Source organism: Thamnophis sirtalis, unplaced genomic scaffold, assembly GCF_051295495.1.
Source record: "Thamnophis sirtalis isolate CommonGarterSnake01/CBP01778 unplaced genomic scaffold, rThaSir2_p1.2 scaffold_10, whole genome shotgun sequence".
Lineage (NCBI taxonomy): Eukaryota > Metazoa > Chordata > Lepidosauria > Squamata > Natricidae > Thamnophis > Thamnophis sirtalis.
In genome coordinates this window covers 63,585,470-63,613,020 of record NW_028261390.1, presented here as the reverse complement: position 1 = coordinate 63,613,020, position 27,551 = coordinate 63,585,470, and the positions used below count along the sequence as shown (strand labels likewise).

Genomic DNA, 27,551 nt, shown 5'->3' with positions numbered 1-27,551 from the left:
CTCAATAAAATCAAAATCAAATCAAAAATAGATAAATAGACAGATGGACGGACAGAGATAGATAGATAGATAGATAGATAGATAGATAGATAGATAGATAGATAGATAGATAGATAAAGATAGATAGATAGATAGATGGATAGATAGATAGATAGATAGATAGATAGATAGACAGACATATATGTATGTATGTATGTATATATGTATGTATGTATGTATGTATGTATGTATGTATGTTATATTTGTGCTGATAAATAAATAAATAAATGGAGACTAGTATAGATCTATTTCAAGCTATTTAGCTCTCATAAGCTAGCCATACCCTTACTGGGATTTGAACCTGGGCTATATTACATATTAGGCAGACGTCTTAGCCATTAGGCCACAGGCTCTGATCCGTTATCAGCCAAGCCTTTTACAACCCCCGGTATGCCCAAATATAGGAGGAAGGTCACTACTACATATATATATATATGAGGATGCAGGAATAACAATGCAGCTGGGGCTCATTAGTGTGGTCTTCTGGAGATAAAAGGACTGATGGTGCCACGCCCTGGTGGCAGAAGTCAACGTTCATCGTTCGTTCGTGGTTTATCATTCATCGGTCGTGGTTTGTTTGTGAGAGGCACTTGGATAAGTGATTTGCTTTCTGTAACCCTGATTCAAAGAGACACTTGGAGAAGTGATTTGTTTTCTTTCTGTACACCTGGTTTTGCCGTAAGAGATCTTTGTTTTTGCATTCTGTTATCTTCTTGCCAGAGACTTTATTTATGTTTAATTTTGGGCTCGCAGCCAGCGGAAGCCAGGACTGATAAAGTTATTTCCTTTTAAGTCTGTCTGCCTGTTGTCTTTGAACGAGCGAAGAACGGGGTTCAGAACAGGTCCCCCTCCCACTCCCTCCCGGGATCGTACTTTAAAGTCTGTGGCGAGCAACTGCCTTCTATTCCTCCTACTGCTGCCGGTCTCCTGTCCAGGTCCAGCCGTGAGCGGCACCGGCAGGCAAATGTGGCGCGCATGCGCAGTGAACTGATTCAAATCATTGCTACTAGTTCGCCCGAACCGGTCCAAACCGGTCGAATTTCACCCCTGATCTAATGGTTCTCTTCAGTTGGCATCTTGCCTCATGCGCGGTGTAGAAATGTCTGACACGGCACGATTCCCTCCCAATGGAAGTGAGTGAAATTTGGATATGCAATAATCCGAGGGCCTCCCAGCTTCCCTGATCTCTGGTGCTGGACAAGCCAATGTTTACGATTGTCCCTGGCTTCAGAGCCAGGCTCTTCCCTCACAGAGGCAGGATGTCGTGGGTTTTCATCGCCAAAAGGGACAGATGAACCACTTTACAATAACAAATGATGTTGAAGCCTGAAGCTTATTCTTGGCACTGGATAGTAGAAACTTGAAAGCAATATTGGCCCCTCATTTACATCTGTGCTCTAGAAATTTCTCATCCAAGAGTTGACTCTCAAAGTAAGAAAAAGGAGTGGGGGGGGAGGGAATGGGATAATTTAAATCAAATTATCCTACAGAGGGGAAATATTTAAGCATGATAATGGTCTGTATAGTAACCTGGAAGGTTGTGCAATCAATTCCTTTTTGCCTCTGTCACACAGGAGTAAAATCCATCTAAGTGTATAGGACAGCAGTTTGAGTTGGACACTGGAGTCTTGGAAGAAATGTCCATCTGGGTTCAGTTCCAAGTGGGGAGAAAGACACTGGAAATATGGAGGCTGCTTGGAAAGATGGCTTAATGGCGGACAGGACCACATGGCTTGAAGTCTTGGGCAAAAAAAGGGGTAGAAATGCTGAGATTGCCCTGGTTTTATGCCCTCTGTTGGGCTTTGAATTTGAGCTTGTGTTCTGATTGGTTGTCAGACCCCCATGGAGCCAGGCAGGAGTTAACTTTGTAGGTTGTCTGTGTCCTAAGCTTGGTTGACTCTTGCTGGGTGATGATGTAATGAAGGGGTTTTGGGGGATTCCTCCTATGGCTCCGCCTGAAGGAGGTAGATCTTTGTTATGTAGAATAGACTGGCTCAGGCCTTACTGGCCCATTGAGGTATGTGGGGGGTTGAGTTTCTGCCTCCCTAAGGGGAAATATCCTGCCCTTTTAATATTTCCTAAAATATCTCATTTTCCTAGGAGAGAGATGGGTGCCAACTTCCTACAGAGGTCTCTCCAAAACTCTATAGAATTGGGACAACATCTATTGCATAACAACTGTGAAATAAGCACTAAGGAACTCGCACTCAAGCGATTTTAAAAGGACAGCCCAGAGATTTTGTTTTTGCAAGAGGGGAAAGAAAATAATTCACGCATGAAGATCACTTAAATGATCCCAGCAGGAATCAGAAGATATGCACTAGATAGCAGAGAGCTGGGTAAGAATTCTGAGGCATGTTTAGGAACCCTTTTCAGCTTCATTCCACAATTTGCTTAAGCAGCTGTCTGATACTTCTATTTATAACGCTTTTGGGCATAAGCTGTACATAGGCGCATGCTGGCTGAGGAATTCTGGGAGCTGAAGTCCACAAGTCGTAAAGTTGCCAAGGTTGGAGACCCCTGCATCATACAACACTTCTAGATTTGTAAATATCCATGTAACCACTAGGTGGCAGCAAAGAAACACAAGAAGCCATAACCCTTTACTAGCAATAATACCCAAATAGTAAATGACATATTAATAAAATCAGTAATAAGAAAGTGAACAATGTCTTTGATCCCATCTGGGGCCATGGAGCATGTTATGCCAATTGGGAAATGTTTCTACCCCCTATTTTTAAGGCATGCCAAAAAGCTAAAACCTCCACGATATGTTTCAATCCCTGGTTGATTCATCTGCATTCGGCCTTGTATTTCTTTATACTGTATATTCAGGGGTGGGCTGCTTCAGGTTTTCACAGGTTTGGGGTGATCCCACCCCTGGCTGTCCCTCCCAAGAGTCTCCACGCAGCCTGTTTAGGATGCCAGGTAAGTAAGAGGTGGCGCAATGGTTAAATGCAGCACTGCAGGCTACTTCAGCTGACTGCAGTTCTGCAGTTCGGCTGTTCAAATCTTATCGGCTCAAGGTTGACTCAGCCTTTCATCCTTCTGAGGTGGGTAAAATGAGGACCCGGACTGTTGTTGGGGGCAATATGTTGACTCTGTAAACCGCTTAGAGAGGGCTGAAAGCCCTATGAAGTGGTATATAAGTCTAACTGCTATTGCTATTGCTAAGTATAGAGCGCATGCGGAGGCCCCGGGAGGGTGGAAAATGGGCTTCCCAGAAATTCCATGCCCATTTCCGGCCTCTGGAGGACTTTGGCAGAACAGGGGGGAGTGGCTGGGGGCCGTGGCCAGCTTGACGTCACTCATCTTGGGGGCACCTTTGGTGGCCTCACCACTCTGCCAGTAGTGGTGGCCTCACCACTCTGCCAGTAGTGGGCTCCCGAGCTCCGTTTTCAGCTGTGACAGCCTCCTGCAATCCTCTGCCTGTGAAAATGAAGCTCAGGAGCACCGCACGCAACCCTCCCGAGCTTCATGTTCGCTAGCAGAGGAACTGTGGCCCGGGTTTCCAGGGTGGCCCTGCGGGCCAGATCTGAGCAGCCCACGGGCTGGATTTGGGCCCCGGCCTTGAGTTTGATACCCCTGATATATACCATGAGGAGGAGGACGAGGAGGAGGAGGAGTGCAGGCCTCACCTTGTCAGCAGTGAAGGGCAGATGGTTACCGTGGCAATCCCAGCCAGTTTCCTGCAAGATATCCGGAGTCTGTCGCCTGGTTTGCCTGGAAATGCTGAAGTGAACCTGCTTCTTGCTAGCCTGCATATTGAGACACAGAGAGAAGCCCCCTCCCCATAGTTAACTGGCTGCCTAACCAGATTTTCAGACACATTCACAAAATGGCTGGGCTCAAACCAGATTGACTTTAAACCGATTTAACAAAATGCCTTCTGGATACATTATAAAGTTTTATTTGAGGCCACAGAGAGGAAGTGGGGGTGGGGTGGGGTGTCAAGCTATTTTCCAAAGCACCTGAAGACCTGATTCCATAATGGATGGAAACTGATCAAGGAGAGATTCAACCTAGAAATAAGGAGGCATTTCCTGACAGGGAGGACAATCAACCCATGGAACAGAAGTTGCCTTCGGAAGTTGGGGTAGCTTCATCCCTGGAATCTTTCAAGAAGAGACTGGACTGCCATCTCTCAGAAATGGTGTAGGGTCTCCTGCTTGGGTGGGGGTTGGACTAGATCAGTGGTCTCCAACCTTGGCAACTTTAAGACTTGTGGACTTCAACTCCCAGAGTTCCTCAGCCAGCAAAGCAAAGCTGGCTGAAGAACTCTAGAAGTTGAAGTCCACAGGTCTTAAAGTTGCCAAGGTTGGAGACCACTGGACTAGATGACCTACAAGGTCAGGGATGGGATTGAAAAATGTTAACAATCCGTTCTGTGCACGGTAGCTGGGTGGCCATGGGGGCATGGCCTATTCGGTTTCCTGCACCACAGTGGCAGGGGGAGGGCGTTTTCACCCTCCCCAGGCTCTGGAGGCTTTCCTTGAGCCTCCGGGAGGGTGAAAACATCCTCCCCTGGGCTCCGGAGGCCGGAAACGGGCTCATTTCTGGACTTTCAGTACTTCCAGTAGGTCTGTTTTTGCCCTCCCGGAGCCTCCGCACGGGCCCTACTCTTACCTGGCATGATGAATGGGCTGTGTGAAGACTCCTGGGAGGGGAGGGGCAGAGTGAGTGGGGTAAGCCATTTCTTACTAAAATTAACATCTGGTTCCCCAAACCAGTCCAAACTGACTGAATCCGGTTCACCGACAAATGTGCGCTCGACAAAAGCACACCGTCGAAATCGCGGCGAGAAAACTGTGAGTTCTAAATCGCGCCGACGAATGAGTGCAGAAGCACATCGACAACAGCGCGCCGACAAAAGCGCCCCTTCAACAAACAAGTAATAACCGCGAGTTCTAAACCTAACCCTAAACCTAACCCTAAACCTAACCCTGAACCTAACCCTGAACCTAACCCTAACCCTAACCCTAACCCTAACCCTGAACCTAACCCTGAACCTAACCCTAACCCTAACCCTAACCCTAACCCTAAACCTAACCCTGAACCTAACCCTTACCTTAACTGAAATCGCGCTTTTGTGGGCGCGATTTTGTCGGCACGTTGTTGTGGGCGTGTGTATGACGTTGCAATTTTCTCGCCGCGGTTTTGTTGGCGCACTTTTGTCGTGCGCACATTTGTCGGGTCACGCTGAATCCCACCCCTGTATAAGGTCCCTTCCAACTCTGTTAATCTATTAAAGTTAGGGCAACAATAAAAACAGGGCAGATTTCCCCCCTTTTCTCTGCAGACGCGGTGGTTGGCATCCTTTGTCTCCAGCACACGTTAACCCCATTTTTCCGAGCTGTTCTGAGGAAGCTCTTTCAACCTACTTGTATTAACTGGGCTGCACTTTCTGGACTTCCGTGCTGCAAGTCGTGCCCGTTAATGGCTAAAACCTTATCGTCCTCTCGGATTTCCCCGTCACGGGCAGCCAGGCCTCCTTCGAGCAGGTTGAACACAAAGACGCCATCCTCGTGTGCCTTACGGATCAACTTGATGCCCAGCTGTTGCTCTGGGTTGCTTTTGTTCAGAATAATGTGCAAATTCTCATCCCTGTGGCAAGGAACATCAGGGAAAAGTCCGGGATTCCCACACTGGTATTTCTGCTCTCTGAGCACAGTGAGACGGAGAACTTGGCAAGGTTGCGTCAGGACGAACAAGGCGTAACTGTGAGGCACGTTTCTGATATCTATGCCGTTGACCTGGAAGACAGAACAGTGTGTGTCAGCCTCTGCTTTGCTGCTGCTTCGGCTGCCATGAAACGGGGAGGGAGGGTATGGTATTTGGGAGGGGTTACTAATTGTGCTGGAGGAAGATTCTGGAGCTCAGCTGCCTGTCAGACTACGCATGCGTAGGAGATTCCCGCCAGGACTAACGGCACCGACATTCCATCTTAGTGATGCCTTTTGAAGTTACCTCACACCTGACACTTGGGAGAATTATGATTGGACTGTAACTGTGATGCCAAGGGGTGGGGAATGGGTTATTCTATATATCAATCGCTTTCGCGCCTAAATAATCAGTCTTCGCTTCGCTATGCCTTTAATCATTTATAATTAGTAAAAGTACACTTGATTTCTACCTATGGAGTCTCGTGGTCTTCTTTCCTAATTACCCAATGAAGAGGTATTGACAGTGCGTTAGTCATATCTAACCGAGGCTGATCAACACACAACCATGCTGTCTTACTTGGATGACTTCTTCTTCTTTTATATATATGTTTTATTGATGCATTTTTAAAATAAACATAAAAAGTTCCAGATCTATCTGAACAGCGTGTTGTCTGGGCACAGTTGGTTTTAAGTAAGAGTACAGCAATAATCGTGATAGTAACCATAATAAACATACTAATATTAATCACAAAGTAATAATACAGTTAGTTTAGCCTTCTTGCAAAATTTTCAATACACTTTTTTTTTACATTACCTGTTTAATCTTTATAGTTTCTAAACTCTGTTTTTGTTGCCATTGGTAAAACAAATCACATGTTGAAGAGTATTCTGTTTTTTCCTTTTTTTAAAAATGTTAATCCATTCCTCTTGGAGGAGTTCTTGTGGCAGTGGCAATCCCAAAGATGGGATTGAAAAAATTTAGCAACTGGTTCTCTGCCTGATTGCTGGGTGGGCGTGGCCATGGTGGGTGTGGCCAGTGGTGGGATTCAGCCAGCTCGCGCCTATGCGGGAGAACCGGTTGTTAACTTTCTAAGCAGCTCGGAGAACCGGTTGATGGAAGAAATCTCCTTTTGTCTTTTTCCACTTTACAGGGCTAATCCTGTAAGGAAGGCAGGAAGGAAACATTCTGGTGTTGTTTCTAGCCTCATCTTTATTGCCCTGCTTACAGAAACTGCCTCTCCGGTTAACCCTTATTACATTGTCACAGCTAAGGCGAAGTGCCCATCAACTGGAGTGACGTTGAGTTGGCCATGCCCACCCAGTCACATGACCACCAAGCCACGCCTACTCAGTTGGTCATTAGGGCAAAGAACCCGTTGTTAAATTATTTGAATCCCACCACTGGGTGTGGCCTACTCCGCCTCCTGCACCACGGAGTTTTTGCCCTCCCCAGGCTCTGGAGGCTTTCCTCAAGGCCTTCCAGGGGCCATTTCCGTACTTCCGGAATTTTCAAGAGGCCCGTTTTTCGCCCTCCCACAGCCTCCGCACAGGCCCTGCACTTACCTGGCATCCAAAACGGGCTGCATGGCGACTCCTGGGAGGGGCGGAGTGGGGTTGGCACGGCCAGCCAGTCCTTTCAACTACCGGTTCGGTGAACCAGTTATAAAATTAGCATTCGGTTCACCCAAGCCAGTCTGAACCGGCTGAATCCCACCCTAGCAACCTCTCCCTCACAAGTTTCTTCCTCTGTTGCTGATGTGGAAGGCTGTTTTTTTTAAAAAAATTATTTCTTTATCCATCAAACGAAAATGACAGATTCAAAGGAGAAAAATATTAGTATTTTTAAATATTAGGGCAAGGAATAAAATGTGACAGGGACGATAGGCATGTTAGCGCAGTTATGCACGCCTCCTCGGAGACCACTTAAAGTCCGCAGAGGTTAAGTTAGAATTAAAACCGGGGACGTTAATGGCTGAGACAAGTGAATTGGGTAAGATATTCCAGACTTTGACAACTGTGTCACAAAATCCATTTTTTTTTTTACAATTTTTATTTTCCTTAGATACATCTCGCTTATCATCCTCCGTGATTACTGCCGGTCTGTTTTTTGTCCTATTTCTTCTCTATAGAATCTATATCCATGACAGCAAACCTGTGGCACGCATGCCACAGGTGGAAAGTGGAGCCCTCTCTGCAAGCACGGGAGCCATTGCCCCAGCTCAGCTCCACTGCGCATGCGTGCGCGCCTCCCGCAGGCCATTGATTTTCAAGTCTCTGCTGCAGGAGACGTATGTACATGCATGGGGGTGTCACGTGGGCATGCATGGGGGAGGGTGAGTACATGGGGACGCCGCCACCCAGTGCCCCGTTTTTGGTCCCAGGAGGCTTCAGGGAGGCCTGCTAGGCTCAAAACGGGCCGCAGGGAGGTTATGAATGGAAGCGCGGAGTGGTGCGAGGGGAGCACAGAGAGTTTAGAGAGTTTAGAGTAATTTATTTATATGCCGCCCTTTTCCCTGGGGGGACTCAGGGCGGCTTACAACTCGAAAAGGGAGGGAAACAAACAATTGACACTTAAGACAATACATCATTAAAAGCACGACATTCATACTATTCGGGTGGGTTACAGTCTTTAATCCCAGGCCTGACGGGATAGCCAGTTTTTAAGGGCTGTGCGGAAGGTCTGGAGGGTGGTGAGGGTACGGATCTCCACGGGGAGATCGTTCCACAGGGTCGGAGCTGCCACAGAGAAGGCTCTTCTCTGCATTCGCATGCGCAAGGGGCAGGGTGTAGGCAGCTGTTGCATGTACACTGCATTAGGGTGTGGGCACGCATGTGCTGTCATGCATGCGCGCTTTTGGCACGCAGCGACTACAAAGTTAACCATCACTGTTCTGTATCTATCCATGTGTAATGGCTCAACTCAATGTTATTTGGATTGAAATGGCAACTGCTTACCAGTCTTCTAAATTTAAATAAAAGGCACTCTTATTTATTTATTTATTTATTTATTTACTTATTTATTAGACTTATATACCGCTTCATAGGACTTTCAGCCCTCTCTAAGCGGTTTACAATATATTTTTTTTAGCAAATTGAGTTAGCAATTTGCCCCCACAATCCGGGTCCTCATTTCACCCACCTCGGAAGGATGGAAGGCTGAGTCAACCTTGAGCCGGTGAGATTTGAACCGCTGAACTGCAGATCAGTCAGCTAAAGTGGCCTGCAGTACTGCACCCTAACCCCTGCGCCACCTCGGCTCTTGAGTGCTTCCTTTGGTTTCCAGGCAGGACATGGAGTTGAGCTGATATTTGAGTGGGTGGGTGTGTTACCTTGCAGAAAGTCTTGGGTTTTAAATGTTCGGGAAGTCACGTAGCGTTGAAATGGCTCCCAACCAAAACATTTCATCCCCATGATTTGTCTAAGATGTTTTATATGTTTTACTAGGATATTTGCCCTTACCTCTGCTATTAAGAAAAATAAATAAAAGATCTAGCGATACAGTTTCATGGTACAGCAATTAACTCTCTAAGAAGGTTCTGTCAAACATAACTTTTCCCCAGCAAGTAAAAGTTATTCTACTCTGCATTTTTTTTTTTAAAGAAAAAGACGTAGATAAGTTTTAGCAATAATGCTGGAGACAGAGATAGAGGGAGTATTTCTAAAGCTCGTAATCCTAAAGAAATCTGTCCACGTTTCAGTGCTAGAAAATGGGTTGATTCTTCTGTACAGGTAGTCCTCGGCTTACGACCACAATCGAGCCCCAAATTTCTATTATTAAGCGAGACATGTGTTAAGTGAGTTTTGCCCCATTTTCACGAGCTTTCTGGTCACAGTTGCTAAGTGAATCACTGCGGGTTGATACGTTAAATAACCCGGTTGTTAAGTGAATCTGGTTTCCCCCATGGACATTGCTTGTCAGGAGGTCGCAAAAGGGGATCCCATGACCTTGGGATACAGCAATGGTCATAAATGTGAACCAGTTGCCAAGCATCGGAATTTTGATCACATGATCAGCCAAAGCAGGGTGCTGGGGCCCCTACGAGAACTACCCACAGGAATAAAAATGTAAATGGCTGCTAACATTAAACATATATTTATTTTATTGGCACTTCCAACCAAATCGGTATTGAAACGTTAAAAAACAGTGTGCATTTCTATCAATGTGTGTTAACATTAATTACAAAAATGCAGTAAAATTTAATAAATATGTGGCCGCATTTATATGACACAATGAGGCCATGTGTTAAGACAGTCCTGGATGCTTCAAAGGTTGTAAGTAACTCGATGTAGAGCGCTTTGCAATCTGGAGGGAATTGAGGCAGTAGTCACAATAAGCAATTACTGTTTCAAAAATCAAGGGGGCGGGAAAGTATATAGGTAATTTAGTGACCGTTCGTAGTTACAACGACATTGTAAAAAGTAAGTTAGGAGCATTTTTCACAGACCTTTGTAGCAGAGGTGGTATTCAGCAGGTTCTGACCAGTTCTGGAGAACTGGTAGCGGAAACTTTGAGTAGTTCAGAGAACCGGTAAATATCACCTCTGGCTGGCCCCGCCCCCATCTATTCTCTGCCTCCCGAGTCTCAGCTGATCAGGAGGGAATGGGGATTTTGCAGTAACCTTCCCCTGGAGTGGGGAGGGAATGGAGAGTTTACAGTATCCTTCCCCTGCCACGCCCATCAAGCCACACCCATCAAGCCTTGCCACGTCCATCAAGCCATACCTATAAAGCCTTGCCACGCCCATCAAGCCTTGCCATGCACATCAAGCCATACCCACAAAGCCTTGCCACGCACATCAAGCCACACCCATAAAGCCTTGCTACGCACATCAAGCCACACCCACAAAGCCTTGCCACGCACATCAAGCCACACCCATCAAGCCTTGCCATGGCCATCAAGCCACACCCATCAAGCATTGCCATGCCCATCAAGCCACATCCATAAAGACTTGTCACGCCCATCAAGCCACACCCATCAAGCCTTGCCACGCCCATCAAGCCACGCCCATCAAGCCTTGCCACGGCCACCAAGCCACGCTCACAGAACCGGTAGTAAAAAAAATTGAATCCCACCACTGCTTTGTAGCTTCCTTATGATCATGTGCTCAAAATTCAGACGCCTGGCAACTGGCTCACATTTATGGCCGTTTGCTGTGTCCCAAGGTCACATGATCCCCTTTTGCAACCTTCAGAAGAGCAAAATTGGGGGGGGGGACCCGATTCACTTAACAACTGTATTACCAACTTAACCAACTGCAACGATTCGCTTAACCACTGTGGCTAGACAGGACATCAGATGGAAAAAGCTGACTTCGCAAATGTCTCGCCAAATAACATAAACGTTGATCTCCATGGTGGTCGTACATTGAGGAGTTTGTAGAAAAAGAAAAGCATGCTTTTCCCATTTCTATCACCCCTTTCAAAACCTCAGTTGTTTTCCAAGACTGGCCTCCGATCAGAAAACCTTCTTGAAAGCTGGGCCTACAAGCCTCTTTTATTCCCTGCTCACTTCTCGGAACCAGGGGTGAAATTTAGCAGGTTCTGACAGGTTCCAGAGAACCAGTGGCGGAAATTTTGAGTAGTTCGGAGAACCGGCAAATGCCACCTCTGGCTGGTCCGAGAGTGGGGAGGGAATAGAGATTTTGCAGTATCCTTCCCCTGCCACACCCACCGAGCCACGCCCATCAAGCCACGCCCACAGAACCAGTAGTAAAGAAATTTTGAATTTCACCACTGCTCGGAATTTTTACCTTCAGGATCATATCTCCCGGAAGTAGCCTTCCATCTTTGAAAACGATGCCGTCCCGATAGATGTGTTGAACGATGATGTGAACCAAAGGCGTTTCGCTGCCCCCCACTACTCTAATAGCAAGCGCTTCGTGGGGGTCCCTGCGGTTGACCTTAATGCTGGTAATTTCGCCATCTGGAATGAGATGATACAACCTTGGAGAGCCTGAAACAAAGGCAGAAAAGGGTTGGATTTGAAATGAATGGGGTTTGTTCTTTTTTTTTAACGTAAGAACACAAAACATGACACACTTCCACAGTTGTTAAGAATTAGATTTTGAGAGATCTGGTACTTATTAAAAGGACTGAGATGCCTAGAAACTTTTTGCTAAAGCCTGAAAGTTTTTATCATGTACTTTCAACATCAACTCTTTCGTCTGATATGTACAGGTAGTCCTCGACTTACGACCACGATGGAACCTAAACTTTCTGTCAGGGTTCCAAATAGCGTCCAAAATTAAATCAGAGTCTAAAGCATTACTCAAAGTTCCATTTTATTAAGAGAGCCATGTTGGCACATTAGGGAAAATCCGAATCTCAAAGCTTCTCGGTTTCCCCCACCCAGTTGAAAGTTCAAGATCTTGCCCCCCACACCCACAAGTCCATTGCATGGTCCATGCTGGTAGTTCCACCCATCCAGTTCCGGTCAGGTGCAGAGGTGCAAAGACAAAGGATGACCTTGGCTTTCTAGAAAGAATGCTGTTATGACTACATAGCATCTAACTCCATAAAATTCCCCTCTCCCATTTTCCCACAATAGAAAATATCATAGTAGAATAATAGAAAGTGTGGCAGGCCAAAGATCCAAAAGAAAAGATGGCTGCAGGCCTGACACTTTCTGTTGCTAAGCGAGAGAGTTGTTAAGTGAGTTTGCTCACATGACCACCGAGCCCCACCTACCCAGCTGGTCATTAGGGCAGAGAACTGGTTATTAAATTATTTGAAGCCCACCACTGGGAAATTGGCCAATGGCTCTAAGCAGCCAGCTGAGAGGGATTTGGGTGAAGCACAGCTGCACCTGGCCAGTGATGAGATGGAGGAACTGCCTTCTGTACCTAATCCAAGAACATGCAAGGCAGAGCCAAGGCAGGAACAGTGAAGGTCAACCAGATTACTTGCAAGGAGACAGCCTTGTCCCTCCTGATGGGCTGCACCAGAAGCTGGCTATTTAGAACAGCAGGCAGATGGAGGTGATGCTGGGAACAACACATTTATTTCCTAGCTGTGTGTTTCCTGGTCATTGTGATTCCTGCCTTGCTTTGGATTTGACACCATAACTTGAGGGGGTGGTGCTCATCTCCATTTCAAAGCCGGAGAGCCAGCGCAGTCCGAAGACGTCTCCGTGGTCCTGTGGCAGTGGTGGGTTTCAAAAATTGTTCGAACCTACTCTGTGGGTGTGGCCTCCTTTGTGGGAGTGGCTTGCCACCCATGTGACCGTATGGGAGTGGCTTGCCGCCCATGTGACCGGATATGAAGATGCCGACGATACTTGTCAGAACCACCTTAAATTACCTCACACACAGCACTGGCATGCATAAGAATATGATGTAAACTTGTTTTTTAAAAGGCATCTTTGGTTTGCGTTAAAACAACTTCAACACATGCAATGTTCTGACTGCACCACAAACGCAGTAGTCATCCTTACCTTTCAAAGAGGCACCGAGTTTTATAAATATGAGCATGATAGTGTAGAATAATCATATCCAAGGACCAGTGGTGGGTTTCAAAAATTTTGGGAACCTCTTCGGTAGTTGTGGCCTGCTTTCCGGGTCCACTGGTGGAACCTCTTCTAACTGGTTTGGTAGATTTGACAAACCGGTTCTACCGAATAGGTGCAAACTGGTAGGAACCCACCTCTGTCCTGTGGCCAGCATAACTAAATGCCGAAGGCGTACAGAACGCTGTTATCTTCCCACCAAAGGTGGTTCCTATTTTTCTACCTGCATTTTTTATGTGCTTTCAAACTACTAGGTTGCAAGAAGCTGGGACAAGTAAGGGGAGCTCACTCCGTTATGTGGCGCTAGGGATTCGAACCGCCGAACTGCCGACCTTTCTGATCAACAAGCTCAGTCTCTTAGCCACTTAGCATCCCTTAATTGAACAGAGGTACCTTTATAAATAAACAATAGTTCTTAGTGTAGCTGGTTTTGATATGGGGACCTCTTAGTTTGTACTTTGCTTAGAAATCTTGAACCATTTTGTTCCTTATTCCTTTCTACAATAAACCTCAATAAAAAGGATGAATCTGGATTTTTTTCCCGCTTTGCATACATGTGGAATGTCTGATGATGTATGTCTACACATAAATTGGAGCTCGGCTGATAGCTACCAAAAGGAAAGTTAAAATAATACTGGCAGTTAAACTGCAGCTGACCTCAGTGAAAACATGAAGTAGGAAGTATAATTTTAGAAACAGCCTACTCCCGAATCTTGACGAGATTAAATGAATACGAATCATCATGGATGCAGATGACTCCAGAAAGTAGATGATAACAGCTGACGGCCAAAAGAGATTGGGTATTATTCTCTTTTAAAGTCTAGCTCAATGGGAGTTCTCTCTGTAAAACCGTAGAGTGTGCAAACAGTAGAGCTATAAGGGGGCCCAGTTTTGATCTGCCACTGTCTCCGAAGCAGATGGGCCACATGGATGCTTCGTTTGAGGAGCTGAGCATTCAAAGCTTTCGTTTTTCTCTGAATCACTTGGGTGTCCAACTTGTTTGCTCAATTCCTTAGCACATGTGCAAGTTCTCCATGAATTCAGCATCAAGTTCTCTCCGTAGACCTTGGGTAGTAAATCAAGACCACATATCCTGCTTTGCAGACACGCAATTAAAGATTGAATCAGAAGTGGGTTGCTGCAGGTTCGGCCGAACTGGTAGCGGCCTGGAGCAGCTGAGAGTAAACCAGTATGGTGGCTCTTTTCGCCCGCCCGCCTGTGCTCTATATCTGATTTTATGGCAAAAGGCAGATTGTGCATGCACACACAACGTGTGGTGCCTGCGCCCCAACAATCAGCTGGTTGTTGCAGGAGTGGTGGATTGCGCATACGCTTGCAGCGTGAGTCAGGTGCACACGCAAACGGGACGCGCATGCGCGCTATCAGCAAACCAGTAGTAACGGTAAGTGCAACCCGCCACTGGATTGAATGTGTGCATAAATTCACTAAATGCTCAATGCATGGAGGAAAAATTATTCCTGAAATTTTTCAGTGAATTGTCTTGCCTTTTCCTGTAAAATTCTCATTAGCTACAACATTGCTTTAAAGAAGTTAAGCAAGGCACATCGCATTTCGTTTTCAAGGAGGGTAAGGTGGAAAACCCTAGTTGATTTTTTGATGATCAAAAAGATGGGACATAGAATAATAGGGTTGGAAGGGACCTTGGAGGTCTTCTAGCCCAACCCCTGCGGTCCAGGGTAGGAGATCCTATACCATTCCAGACTTTCTTTGGGCTTGATGGGATGGATACACACAATCATAGAAAGAATAACAGAACAGAATGACCAAGTTAGAAGTTACCCAGAGGTCCTCCAGTCCAACCCCATCCCACCCAAGCAGGAGACCATATACCACTTCAGACAAATGGTTGTCCAGTCCCTTCTTAAGAGCTTTTAATGATGCAGCCACTGAGAGTCTGGACTTGTTATTAAAGGACATTCTCATTAAGTGTGTCTCGGCTTTCGTTACTGGACGGAGGAGGGGATCAGAACAGGTTTCTAAGGTAGAATGGGAAGTAAAACAAATAGTGGAAGGGAAGAGCAACAACTTTGGTACCGCTATGCAGAAAATGATCTAGGTAGATCCAATATGTATTCAGCCGTTAAGCTTGATTCACGGCAGACTTTATTATTTTGTTTTATTTTTAAACCCTACCGTATAATCTAAATATAAGTTGGGGGGGGGGAAATGATTACCTGCCTCTGAAGCAATCAGATTTTCAACGTTTTCTCGTTCCCGTTCAGCATGGTTAGCCACAGCACTGCCACTTTTTGTCCTTCGGAGGACATTGAGAGCTCTGTTTATCTTTTTAAAAGACCTCCTTCGTACAGTAGAACGCTCAAACTGTAAAGCTGTGTCTGAAGAGGAAGAAGAGAGAATATTGAGACTCGGGCTGAACATCGGAAAATTTTACTTATTGTTAAAATGAAGATAACCTAGAAGTAAGGAAACCTTAAACCACATTCCATCATTGCACAAGACCCTTAGTATAAGTTAGCCGGTGGAAAGTCAGTGTAACATAGCAGCTTGGTATTGGAAATTCTGGTTATATAAAGCACCACACAGTGTAAACCAAGAGTACAGTCACCATGTACTTTACTGCTCAACTATTTTACTGTAACAAGAATCAGGAAATTCTACTTAGAACAAAAGAGCATAGAGTATATATATACCGTAAACTCGAAGATTTAAATACTGCCATCTACTGGCTAAATATTACTGTAGGTGTTGCATAAAAATACAACATCCAACAATGAATTCCAACACTTGGGTGTTAGATTTGGACCAAAAAATAAGTTGAAGTCGACACTTGTTCACATTTGTTCAGTGGGCATTGCCAAGCCATACCTGTGTTTTAGGATACCGTATCTCTCTCTCATAGTCATAAAAATGAAGGAGAATGCTATATAAAATGGTGTGCAGGAAATTGAATGAACGAATCAATAAGTAAATAATAGTGGTTCTATGCAGTTCGGGTGGACCGATAGCGGTGGCGGTGGGAGGCTCTGCCCACCCGCCTGGAGGTCATCTCATCCCATTTTTTATGTTCTGCGCATGCGCAGAAGGTCCTGTGCCTGCACAGAGGTGGTGCGTAGGAGCGAAGCAAGCATGCGTGCACCAATGGTGGGATTCAAATAATTTAGCAACCGGTTCTCTGCCCTAATGACCAGCTGGGTAGGCATGGCTCAGTGGTCATGTGACTGGGTGGGCGTGGTCAACTCAACGTCACTCACGTCGATGGGCGCTTCGCCTTAGCTGTTACAATGTAATAAGGGTCAACCGGAGAGGCAGTTGTGCAAGAAGAGCAATAAAGATTAGGCTAGAAACAACACCAGAATCAGTGGTAGGTTTCAATTTATTTAACTACTGGTTTGGTAGTGCGAGCGGTAGTGCGCACAGTTCTCTGAACTGCTTAGAAAGTTAATAACCGGTTCTCCCGAATAGGTGCGAACTGGCTGAATCCCACCACTGGCGGGCACGCTTACATTTGCGAGCTGGTACCGAAGGTAAGTTGATTTCACCTCTGGTAGCAATTGCAATAGCAGTTAGACTTATATACAGCTTCATAGGGCTTTCAGCCCTCTCTAAGCGGTTTAAGACTCAGCATATTGCCCCCAACAATCCGGGTCCTCATTTTACCCACCTCGGAAGGATGGAAGGCTGAGTCAACCTTGAGCCGGTGAGATTTGAACAGCAGAACTGCAGTCAGCTGAAGTAGCCTGCAGTGCTGCACTCTAACCACCGCGCCACCTCGGCTCATTGATAAATAAGTAAGTAAGTAAATAAATTCCACAGTAATTTTCAGAAGTAATGTCTTGCAATGACCTAGCAGAATGTCATTTTGACCATCATCAATAATAAAACGATGGGGACATATGCTGTAGTCAAAGTTACCAAATGTGTATTTAAAATATATTAAATTTAAAAAAGGTCCTTTGGAAGAAAGCTATGATACTTCCCTCCAAGTGCACTAGAATAGCCCCTTACGCTTCACAACAATTCCATGAATTTCAACATCATTCTTTCAATAATATACATGAGTAACATGGATATCCAAGAATTCTGCTTATTTCGCCTTTCAAAGTGAACTCAGCAGATTTGCAACTCAAGAAAATAAGAACGCAAATCTGCGTTTGTGTTTTGTGCTTCTCCAAGTTTTGGAAGGCAATTCTTAGCTCAGAGAAATAACAACATTCAAATAAATATGTCAACTTCAACGGTTAGTGGCATTTGGAATGAACTTTCAGTTTATCCAGTCTTTTGCATATCCAACAAATCAACTTGGAAAAGGGTGTAACCTCTTAGAGCATAATTTTGAAGACCCAGGGGGACAATTGTTAAAAGGAGAGGCTGCCAAAAGATTTATCTTTTTTTTTTCATTGTTCTATTTAAATCACACCATGTCTTCAAAAGTTCAAACGGGTTTTCCTTTAAAAAAAAAAAAATTCTCAAAACAGTCTTGGAAAAATGATTCAGGCTAAGAGAGTAACCCACCCAAAATCACTCAGTGAATTCCCACAAATGAGGGTGAAGTTAAATCTGAGTTTACTCTTTCCAACTTTTCAAACCGCTACACCATATCGCTTCATATATATATATACAAGCCTATGAACCAGCTTTAGATGGTGTAGAAAGCTGGAAAGAATGAGGTAGCGGGATGTGATTAGGCTTAAATGAATTAAAAATGCATTCGATATTGTTAGATGTCAGATGGAAAACATATACAGCAAACAGTCAAGAGGGCACCGAATAATTAAATGCAAACTTCTTGGTAATGTCTGAAAGCTTAGAGGAGTCCTAACCTTTCAAAGCTTCAAGTGTAGTTTTAATGTGAGAGTCCATTTGGTGTACAGGTAATGCTCAACGTATGACGATGATTGAGCCCAAAAATTGTGTTGTTAAGTAAGATATTTCTAAAGTAAGTTTTGCCCCATTTTATAATCTTCCTTGCCACAGTTGTTATTTGTTTGTTTGTTTGTTTGATTGTTTGTTATTTATTTATTATTTATTTATTTATTAGACTTATATACCGCTTCATAGGGCTTTCAGCCCTTTCTAAGCGGTTTACAAATTTTTTAGCAAATTGAGTCAGCAACTTGCCCCCACAGTCTGGGCCCTCATTTCACCCACCTCGGAAGGATGGAAGGCTGAGTCGACCTTGAGCTGGTGAGATTTGAACTGCTGAACTGCAGATCACAGTCAGCTAAAGTGGCCTGCAGTACTGCACCCTAACCACTGCGCCACCTCGGCTCTTTGTTGTTGTTGTTAAGTGAATTAGTGCCGTTGTTAAGTTAGTAACAGGGTTCTTAAGTGACGCCGTGACTATCATAAAGATGAGCCAATTGCCAAGGGTCTGCATTGCCACCCTGTGATCATGGGGATACTGCAACGGTCGTAAGTGTGAAAAACGGTCATAAGTCACTCTTTTCAGTGCCGTTGTAACTTTGAATGGCCACTAAATGAACTGTAAGTCAAGGACTACCTGTGAAGGCACCAGGCTAGAAACCAGCAGACTGAGTTCTAGTCCCACCTTAGGCAGGAAGCCAGCTGAGTTCACCTGGGCCAGGTAGTCCCTCTCTAGCTGTAGGAAGAAGGTAAAGATAATCCTCACTTAACACTGGGCAATTGGGATGGTCTTTAAACACAACATCAAGTGACTTCATTGACTTATGATGGCCAAAGTGGGGTGGGGGGAAGCGGGGTGCATGCATAGGGGGTGGGGGAGCACGAGGGGGTCGCTTGAATGTGGGGGGGGGATCCCATGGACATCCGCGGGGGCTGGGACACACACGGGGGCTCCTGTGCGCGTGCATGGGGGCACATGGGGGTGGGTGGGCGTGCATTGCATTATGAGTGTGGGCACACACTATACTCTGTCGCACACGCACGCTTTCAGCACACGACAATAAAAAAGTTATCCATCGTTGCTATATTCTGTTCTCTATAAAAGGGTTTGCTTCGGACCGTTGCCAAGAATCAACTCGGAAAGCTGCTTTTTGCACATTTATAATGTACCGCGTTGCGTGTAAGAAAGCGCGAAATGTTTCCTGACCTACAAAACTTAACAAAAATGTGGCCATTTAGAAACCGGTCCCCTGCATCCAAGATGCTCCCCTGCTGGGGTTCTTACTTCTAGATTGCTGGCTTGTATAATGATTGGTGGAGTTGGTTCCTGGCGGGATGTCCTCTAAGTTGGCATTGAAGGCAGGATTGATGAGCCCAGGTTCGTCTGTCATTAAGGCAATTGTGGCGGCAGCTGAGAACTCCGATCCCAGAGCAGATACTGTTACAGCAGCATTCAGATCAGCAGATCCAGTTGGGGAGCATCTCTTTCTCTCCTTGGTGAAGCCATAATGAGACGCTCCTTTGCACCTAAGGAAAATTAAAGACGACAGAACTTAAAACACAAATTGCTAAAATGAATGGAAACAGGTAACTCCTTCCAGAAAGTCATTTTTTTTGCGGGGGGGGGGGGGGATGACACTGAATTAGTTTCCCATTTGTAGTTCTTGGCACCATCCCCGAACTACTAGCTGATAACCTGGCTTTGCCCGATTATTTATTTATAGGGGGGAAATTTCCAGACCAAACGTAATTTCCAATGTTGGATTTTCTCCCTTACTAGAAGGAGCCCCCTTGTGGAGTACTGTGAAACGTACCATGGCAACTCCACTGCGCTGTACAGTAGAAGCCATTTAAAGTCACAACAGGCTGCATCTTAACAGAACACCTCTCCTGAAGGGTGTTGGGGGTGTCTTACCCCCATAGTATTTGTCCCCAGAGAATAAGTCATCTGTGTACTAAGTTTAGTTGAAATTGCTCAAGGCATTCCAGAGTTATGCTGGACCATACACACATAGGCACAGCCGTTTATAGATAGATAGATAGATAGATAGATAGATAGATAGATAGATAGATAGATAGATAGATAGATATAGATATAGATGATATAGAGATAGAGATAGAGATAGAGATAGAGATAGAGATAGAGATAGAGATAGAGATAGAGATAGAGATAGAGATAGAGATAGAGATAGAGATAGAGAGATAGAGATAGAGATAGAGATATAGATAGATAGATAGATAGATAGATAGATAGATAGATAGATAGATAGATAGATGTAGATGTAGATGTAGATATAGATATAGATATAGATACAGATAGATAGATAGAGAGAGAGATAGAGAGAGAGAGAGAGAGAGAGAGAGAGAGAGAGAGATAGATAGATAGATAGATAGATAGATAGATAGATAGATAGATAGATAGATGATAGATGATAGATGATAGATAGATAGATAGATAGATAGATAGATAGATAGATAGATAGATAGATAGATAGATAGATAGATGATAGATAAATACAAAGTAGGTAACAGTCATATAAAGAGAATGTCTGAGGATAGACTTGTAAAACAAATATAAGAGGGAAGAAAGAACAAATGGATCAAGAAGAAAAGGAAGGGACTAACAGATAGATTAACAGATTAACAGAGTTGAAGGGACTTTGTAGGCCATCTAGTCCAACCCCCCCGCCCCCGCCAAGCAGGATGCCCTACACTATTTCTGACAGATGGCTGTCCAGTCTCTTCTTGAAAGCTTCCAGTGCTGAAGCTCCCACAACTTCTGAAGGCAACTTCTGTTCCATGGGTTGATTATTCTCACTATAGAAAATTTATCCTTATTTCTAGGTGGAATCTCTCCTTGATCAGTTTCCATCCATTATTCCTTGTCTGGCCTTCAGATGCCTTGGAAAATAGCTTGACCCCCTTCCTCTCTGTGGCAGCCCCTCAAATATTGGAACACTGCTATCATGTCTCCCCTGTTCCTTCTCTTCACTAGACTAGCCACGCCCAGTTCCTGCAACCATTCAAACCTGCAACCAACTAAAAAAGTTGCGTTTGAATGGAGTTGCCAGGATCTTGAAAACAGGGAATGGTGAGGTTTAAAGAACAAAAGGCCAAATTGTGAAGAAACGGTGCATGCATCTAGTGGAAACAACAATGGTTTGCAAGGAGGGCAAAATCTGAAGTATAGCAAATGGAAGTGTAAGGGACGTAGTGGCTCGGTGGCTAAGACGCTGAGCTTGTCAATCAGAAAGGTCGGCAGTTCGGCAGTTCGAATCCCTAGCGCTGCGTAACGGAGTGAGCTCCCGTTACTTGTTCCAGCTTCTGCCAACCTAGCAGTTGAAAAGCACGTAAAAATGCAAGTAGAAAAATAAGGACCACCTTTGGTGGGAAGGTAACAGCGTTCTGTGCTCCTTCGGCATTTAGTCATGCCGGCAACAAGACCATGGAGACGTCTTCAGACAGCGCTGGCTCTTTGGCTTTGAAACTGAGATGAGCACTGCCCCCTAGAGTCGAGAACGACTAGCACATATGTGCAAGGGGAACTTTTACCTTTACCTTTAAATGGAAGAGTAAGTTAAATCTAGTCATATTTCCTTTCTTTTTCTCTTCTTGTCCCTCGCTTTGCTTTTTCTCTTTCTTTATTTTTCGCTCTTTTCTCTGAAAAGGAGTTCAGTGATGGACAGACAAGCCTGCTTTATAACCAGCAAAGCTTGAGAGCCTGGCATCTTTTCCTAGGCTTTAGTAGGGGCGGAAGAGCAGGGGATGGTCCCTCCAGTGAGGAGGGATTACATGATTAATTCACACCGAAAGCCTCCTCTTGCTAAAGAGATCGATTCGGAGAACACAGGCCCAATTGTAGCTGGAGTTACACTGGATCGGAAACAGAGAGAGAGAGACTAAGCTAGCCTGGCAGGTGACTGGCCAAAACAAAGGAGAGGGTTATAATTGGGGGTTGTTTTGTTTTTGTCTCTGGCTAATGAAAGAGGGCAATGTGTGGCCAGAAAGCTTCATTGCGTCAGCTGATGTTTCAGGAAAGAATAAAGCCACTCATATTGGGGGATGCCAAGCCCCCGCCATGACAAACGAGGACTGTCGCAACAGCCGTGACTCCACCAGCTGCCCGCCAGATTTGGGATTCCCAGAAACAAATTGGAAATAAAACCTGTTTGCTCTGCAGAATTAGAATGCAGATTTAGTCTAGTTAACAAAAGGGGTCTCGTGTGGAGTCCAGCCCTTTCCCCCACCCCCCAAAAAGTCAAATGCTTATTCCCCCGCCCCCGTTTCTTATTTCTTCCAACTTTTCAAATCACAAGCTTTGTTCTTCGTGAGGCTTCTCTGTCTGTTAGGAAAGGTAAAGGTTCCCCTTGCACATATGTGCTTAGTCGTTCGAGACTCTAGAGGGCGGTGCTCATCTCCGTTTCAAAGCCGAACAGCCAACGCTGTCCAAAGACGTCTCGGGATTTGAACCGCCGAACTGCCGACCTTTCACTTGAATCAGGGCAAACTGGAAGAATACCACCTCTGATATATACTTAGGTGTGTCTGCTTAGGGCAGGGGTCGGCAACCCACGGCTCTGGAGCCGCATGTGGCTCTTTCATCCATCTACTGAGGCTCTCTTGTCACCGGTCAGCTCCATAATTGATAGGGCTTTCGGTTAGGACAGGCAGAGGAAAAGGGATGCCACACTAGGAGGAGACTCTATGGTGGGGGAACCGGACTTCCCGTAGGCTCTAGAATTGAGCAGGGGGCTTCCGGTTAGGACCTTTGGGGCCTCTTGGAGTGTTTAAGGTTGCCGACCCCTGGCTTAGGGCAATAATGCTTCCACAATTATTATGCAGAATAGGAAATGGGAGGTATTGAAACCATTGCTCTTAAAATACAACAGCTTTCTTTCCAGGATAGATTGCCAATATAATCTGATGGCTCTGAATAGTATGCATTTTTGGATGCGAAACGGTGCCATTAGATAATCCCTGAGGTGGGGTGGGGAATAGAATGCTAAACAATTTTCTCTTCAACCCAGAGAAATGGTGCTACTAAGTCTACATTTTTTGGTAGGAAGGCGTATTTTAGCCAACTTATCCACCCAGCGGAAGAAATAGAACTTGGAAATCTTTCAGAATGATAGAACAAGAATTCCAGAAGCAATTTGTACTACAGGATGTGGAGAAAGAAACTATGCAGAAGGTCAAATCACTATGGTTGTTGCAACAGGCTATAATCCTATACTTAATTGTGTTACTCTCCACAATAGCAATAGCAATAGCAGTTAGACTTATATACCGCTTCATAGGGCTTTCAGCCCTCTCTAAGCGGTTTACAGAGTCAGCATATCGCCCCCAACAACAATCTGGGTCCTCATTTTACCCACCTCGGAAGGATGGAAAGCTGAGTCAACCCTGAGCCGGTGAGATTTGAACAGCTGAACTGCAGCTAACAGTCAGCTGAAGTACTGCACTCTAACCACTGCACCACCTCGACTCTTCCCACCACTGACAAAGCCTGTCCATAATACAAAAGGGGTTAGTGTTAAGCACCGGTAGTCCTTAACGGCCACAATTTATTTATTTATTTGCAAAAATGTACAGGCCGCCCAATCCCGGAGGATTGAGCTTACAATTTCTGTTGCTAAGTGTTGTTAAGTGAATTTTGCCCCGTTTTGCCGCCGTTGTTCAGTGAATCACGGCAGCTGCTAAGCCAGTAACACTATTGTTACATGAGTCTGGTTTCCCCATTGACTTTGCTTGCAAAAGAGGACCATATGACACAGCCACGGTCATAAATACAAGACAGTTGCAAACCTCTGGATTCTGATCACAGGACTATGGGGAAACTGCAACAGTTGTAAGTGTGACGAACGGTCGTAAGTCACATTTTTTTTCAGTGCCGTTGTAACTTTGAACAGTCACTAAATGAAGAGTTGTAGGTCGAGGACAATCTGTACATAAACCTTGGGCCCCTACGTGGCTGCTTCTCCTCCTCTAGTGCATCTGTAAAGGTCTTTGCTTCTATATTTTAAAGTAACAGAATTGTGGTCAGGCCTGCAATTATATTCCTTTTAGAATTTTGGCCTGCCACACTTTATCTCATTTCATTATGTTTTTTTCATTAGTGTAGTAGTTGGGAGGGGGGAATAGAAAGGAGTAGGATTGTGGAATGTATTGTTGTCATTCTTTTCTAGAAGCCCAAGCTCATCTTTTGTCTCCGCACCTTTCCACCTGAGCGGAAGCAGCTGGGTGGAGATGCTAGCGTGGAGGAAGACGATTGGAACATGTTATGGATTTGTGGGTGTGGAGACAAGATCATGAACTTTTAACTGGGTGGGATTCTGATGTAATTTCCAGAATTGGGATTGCACAGATGTGCTAAGATGTCTGATTTATTAAATCGGAACTTTAAGGATCGTTTTGCCTTGGACTCTGATTTAATTCTACATGATACTTGGAACGCTGACAATTGTCTTCTTTCCTTGAACCTCAGTTCAGATTAACTTACTTTACAATTCAGAGGGAAAGGTAAAAATGTTTTGATCTCTTGGAGAAGAGAGGAGAAGAAAAGGAGTAGCCCTTGAACCCAAGGTCCATAATTGTATTCCCTGAATTTAGTGTCACTAGCACTATTACACTATCAGAACTATTTTATCAGAACTACAACAGTAATTACACTCAATTACTGAATGAAGTACCAAATATGGCCACTAGGTGGCTGCAAAGAGATACCTAAGATGCAAACTCTGTGTCCACCTTGTGGCCAGCTAAAGTTTTGCAGTTCAGATCGAGCACTGTAATCTATCTGGATTGTAATTTGCTTTGCATAAGCATAACATTTCTCTATGTGCATTAAAGTAACCGCACTCAGATTTCTAAGCAAACTGGAAAAGAAGAAGCAGATGCTTTAAGGAACTTTCTTATTAAAGACAATAGGTCTCTCAAAGCAGCAGCACTGGAAAAATAAATGGAGCACAGAACTGTTGTGTTCGAAGTTGAATAATATCTGAAGAACTTTCTCCCCAATCATTTTTTTAACAGAACGCAGAGCCCTATTAGAAAAAACTAATGAGGTGTGTATTGCTTGTTATTTTACATAGCAGAACAATGGAATTGTAATGAACATTAAGCAGCGAGGATTGTTATTTAAAGACAATTAAATGTAAGCTAAGTTAAGATATGGGGAAATGGAGGGGGAATATGAAACACACTTATAATGAGATTATAAAGACAGAACTAAAAATTTGAGGCAGGTAATGATGTATAACTATACAATATTATGATGAGAATAGCTGGGAATTGTAACCAGGTCCACATTCCGGCCAAAAATAACTTGTGGAGGGTGTTTAAAAATATAATTGCTATATATGTATACTTTTTTTTCTTTCTTTCAAAAGAAGATGTTAAAATTAAAGATGTTTATTGACATGAAATTATAAATACCATCAACATAAAATGGAGCTCGCTCAGAGGCTGAAATACACCAAGTAAATGAGATGAAGAGGGTGAAAGAGAGGAGAGAGGTAAGGGAAGAAGAGAGGGATAAAAGAGAGGGCAAGGGGGGGAGAAGAGGAGGAGAGAAAGAAGGAGTGGGAAAGGGGAGAGAGGAGAAGGGAAAGGGAAGTAGAGAAGAAAGGAGGTAGGGAGAAGGAGGAGAGAGGGAAAAGAAAGTGATGGATAAGGTACAAATATGGTGTATTGAGACCAGAAGAGCCAATAATTGTTTTTGGGGGTTGAGGGTGAGACGAATTGATGTAAATATTTAATACTATAAAATAATGTTGGTTATGTAACAGTATATATGTGTTTATATAAAAAAAAACTTTATATACAAAAAAGAAAAGAAAAGAAAAAACTATCCTCTTTCTTTCCAGGTTTCTATTTGCCTTTCTGGGCAAAGTTTGGTAGCCACATAAGCTTTAAATTCTCCTTCGTACTCCTCGAGAGGGTACATAAGCTTTAAATTCTCCTTCGTACTCCTCGAGAGGGTACTGTTAACCAAACCTTACAGCTTAAAATGCTGCCTTTGGGCCCTGGGGAATTTTTAAAGAGGTGAGACTCCAGAGTCCATTGATATTCTAGCTTTGCTCCTTTGAGAAGGCCGAGAGACGCCGGAGGCAGATCGTTGAAAACAATTGAGCACTGTCTTTACACCTCGGCATTCGATGGGACGTGGTGTTAACAGCCTCCCACAAGTCTGGATTTACTGACATCTACCTCTGACCTTTGTGACCTAAAAACCTAAGACCACAATCACCCACTGGCTCTTTTAGGTACGCGCATTACAATGGGCAGCCCATCCTGATTTCCAGCCGTAAATAATCTGCGCATCCCAAAGAAACCACATGCAATTCGGCCAAGGGGTTTGTTAAAAATTGAAAAGGAGCCAGTCGATTGCCCCGGTGACTGGGGTGAAGGAAGTTAGATGGATGGAAAGGAACCTTGGCAAGAAAGATTTCTAATTAAAACATTAAAAAAAAAAGGATTGGTTAAGATAGACAATGGTTCCTTTTGACCTGTTAAATTCACAGGCTGACCTTTCGCAAGTCATAATCATTCTGAAGAAAATGGAAGGCAGAGTTTGCATACAAAGAGCCGAGGTGGCACAGGGGTTAGGGTGCAGTACTGCAGGCCACTTCAGCTGACTGTTAGCTGCAGTTCAGCGGTTCAAATCTCACCGGCTCAGGGTTGACTCATCCTTCCATCCTTCTGAGGTGGGTAAAATGAGGACCCGGATTGTTGTTGGGGGCAATATGCTGACTCTGTAAACTGCTTAGAGGGGGCTGAAAGCCCTATGAAGCGGTATATAAGTCTAACTGCTATTGCTATTGCTATTACAACCCCTGACACTGTGGGATGTGGTAGGACCTCACTTCCCCATCTCACTTATTCTTGGTTTTCAGAGCTGACTTTTCTGGATCTCACCGCTAGCATATTTTCACCTTAAAACAGTAGACTTCTGTTCTTAAGGACATGAGAATACACCACTGTGTCACTGGAAGCTTCCAAGAAGAGACTGGACTGCCATCTGTCAAAAATGATGCAGGGTTTCTTGCATGGGCAGGGGGTTGGGCTAGATGACCTACAAGGTCCCTTCCAACTCTGTTAATCTGCTACCTGTTATCATAAGTAGATTCAAGATGCTCCATCCTGCAACATCTTATGGAGACTACTCCATAAATAGACTCAAGTGCTCCATAACTGGAGGCTTTAAAGAAGAAAGTTGGCAGCTACTTGTCTGGAATGTTATTGGGTCTCCCCAATAAACGGGGTTGGACTAGAAGATCTCCAAGGCCCCTTCGAATTCTTGTGTTCTGTTATTTTGTTATTCTGTTAATTTGAGAGGAGGTGGTTAATTCTCAAGGATGCAGGGTTCTTCCCAGGCAATTTATTTATTTAGGCTACGGAATATAGCCTAAATATAGACTATTTACATATTTACACATTCTATATCCCAGAATATAGCTATAAGCAAAGAAATCTGTTCATTCATTTTTCAGTTGAGATAT

The 27,551-nt window shown here is 44.5% G+C and overlaps 1 protein-coding gene across 4 annotated transcripts in view; it reads right to left on the bottom strand.

Annotated features, from left to right (window-relative positions):
* Positions 1-27,551, bottom strand: part of LNX1 (ligand of numb-protein X 1) — a 148,193-nt gene that overhangs the window by 25,236 nt on the left and 95,406 nt on the right. For 2 of the 4 annotated variants that reach the window (XM_087724735.1, XM_087724737.1), the window contains 5 exons: positions 19,337-19,578; positions 15,402-15,563; positions 11,453-11,655; positions 5,421-5,792; positions 3,678-3,797 (listed from right to left, as the gene is read on the bottom strand). In XM_087724735.1, the coding sequence (XP_087580861.1) occupies positions 3,678-3,797; positions 5,421-5,792; positions 11,453-11,655; positions 15,402-15,563; positions 19,337-19,578 (1,099 nt within the window). The remainder of the gene's footprint in view (positions 1-3,677; positions 3,798-5,420; positions 5,793-11,452; positions 11,656-15,401; positions 15,564-19,336; positions 19,579-27,551) is intronic. The other 2 variants (XM_087724736.1, XM_087724738.1) reach the window with 1 other exon arrangement.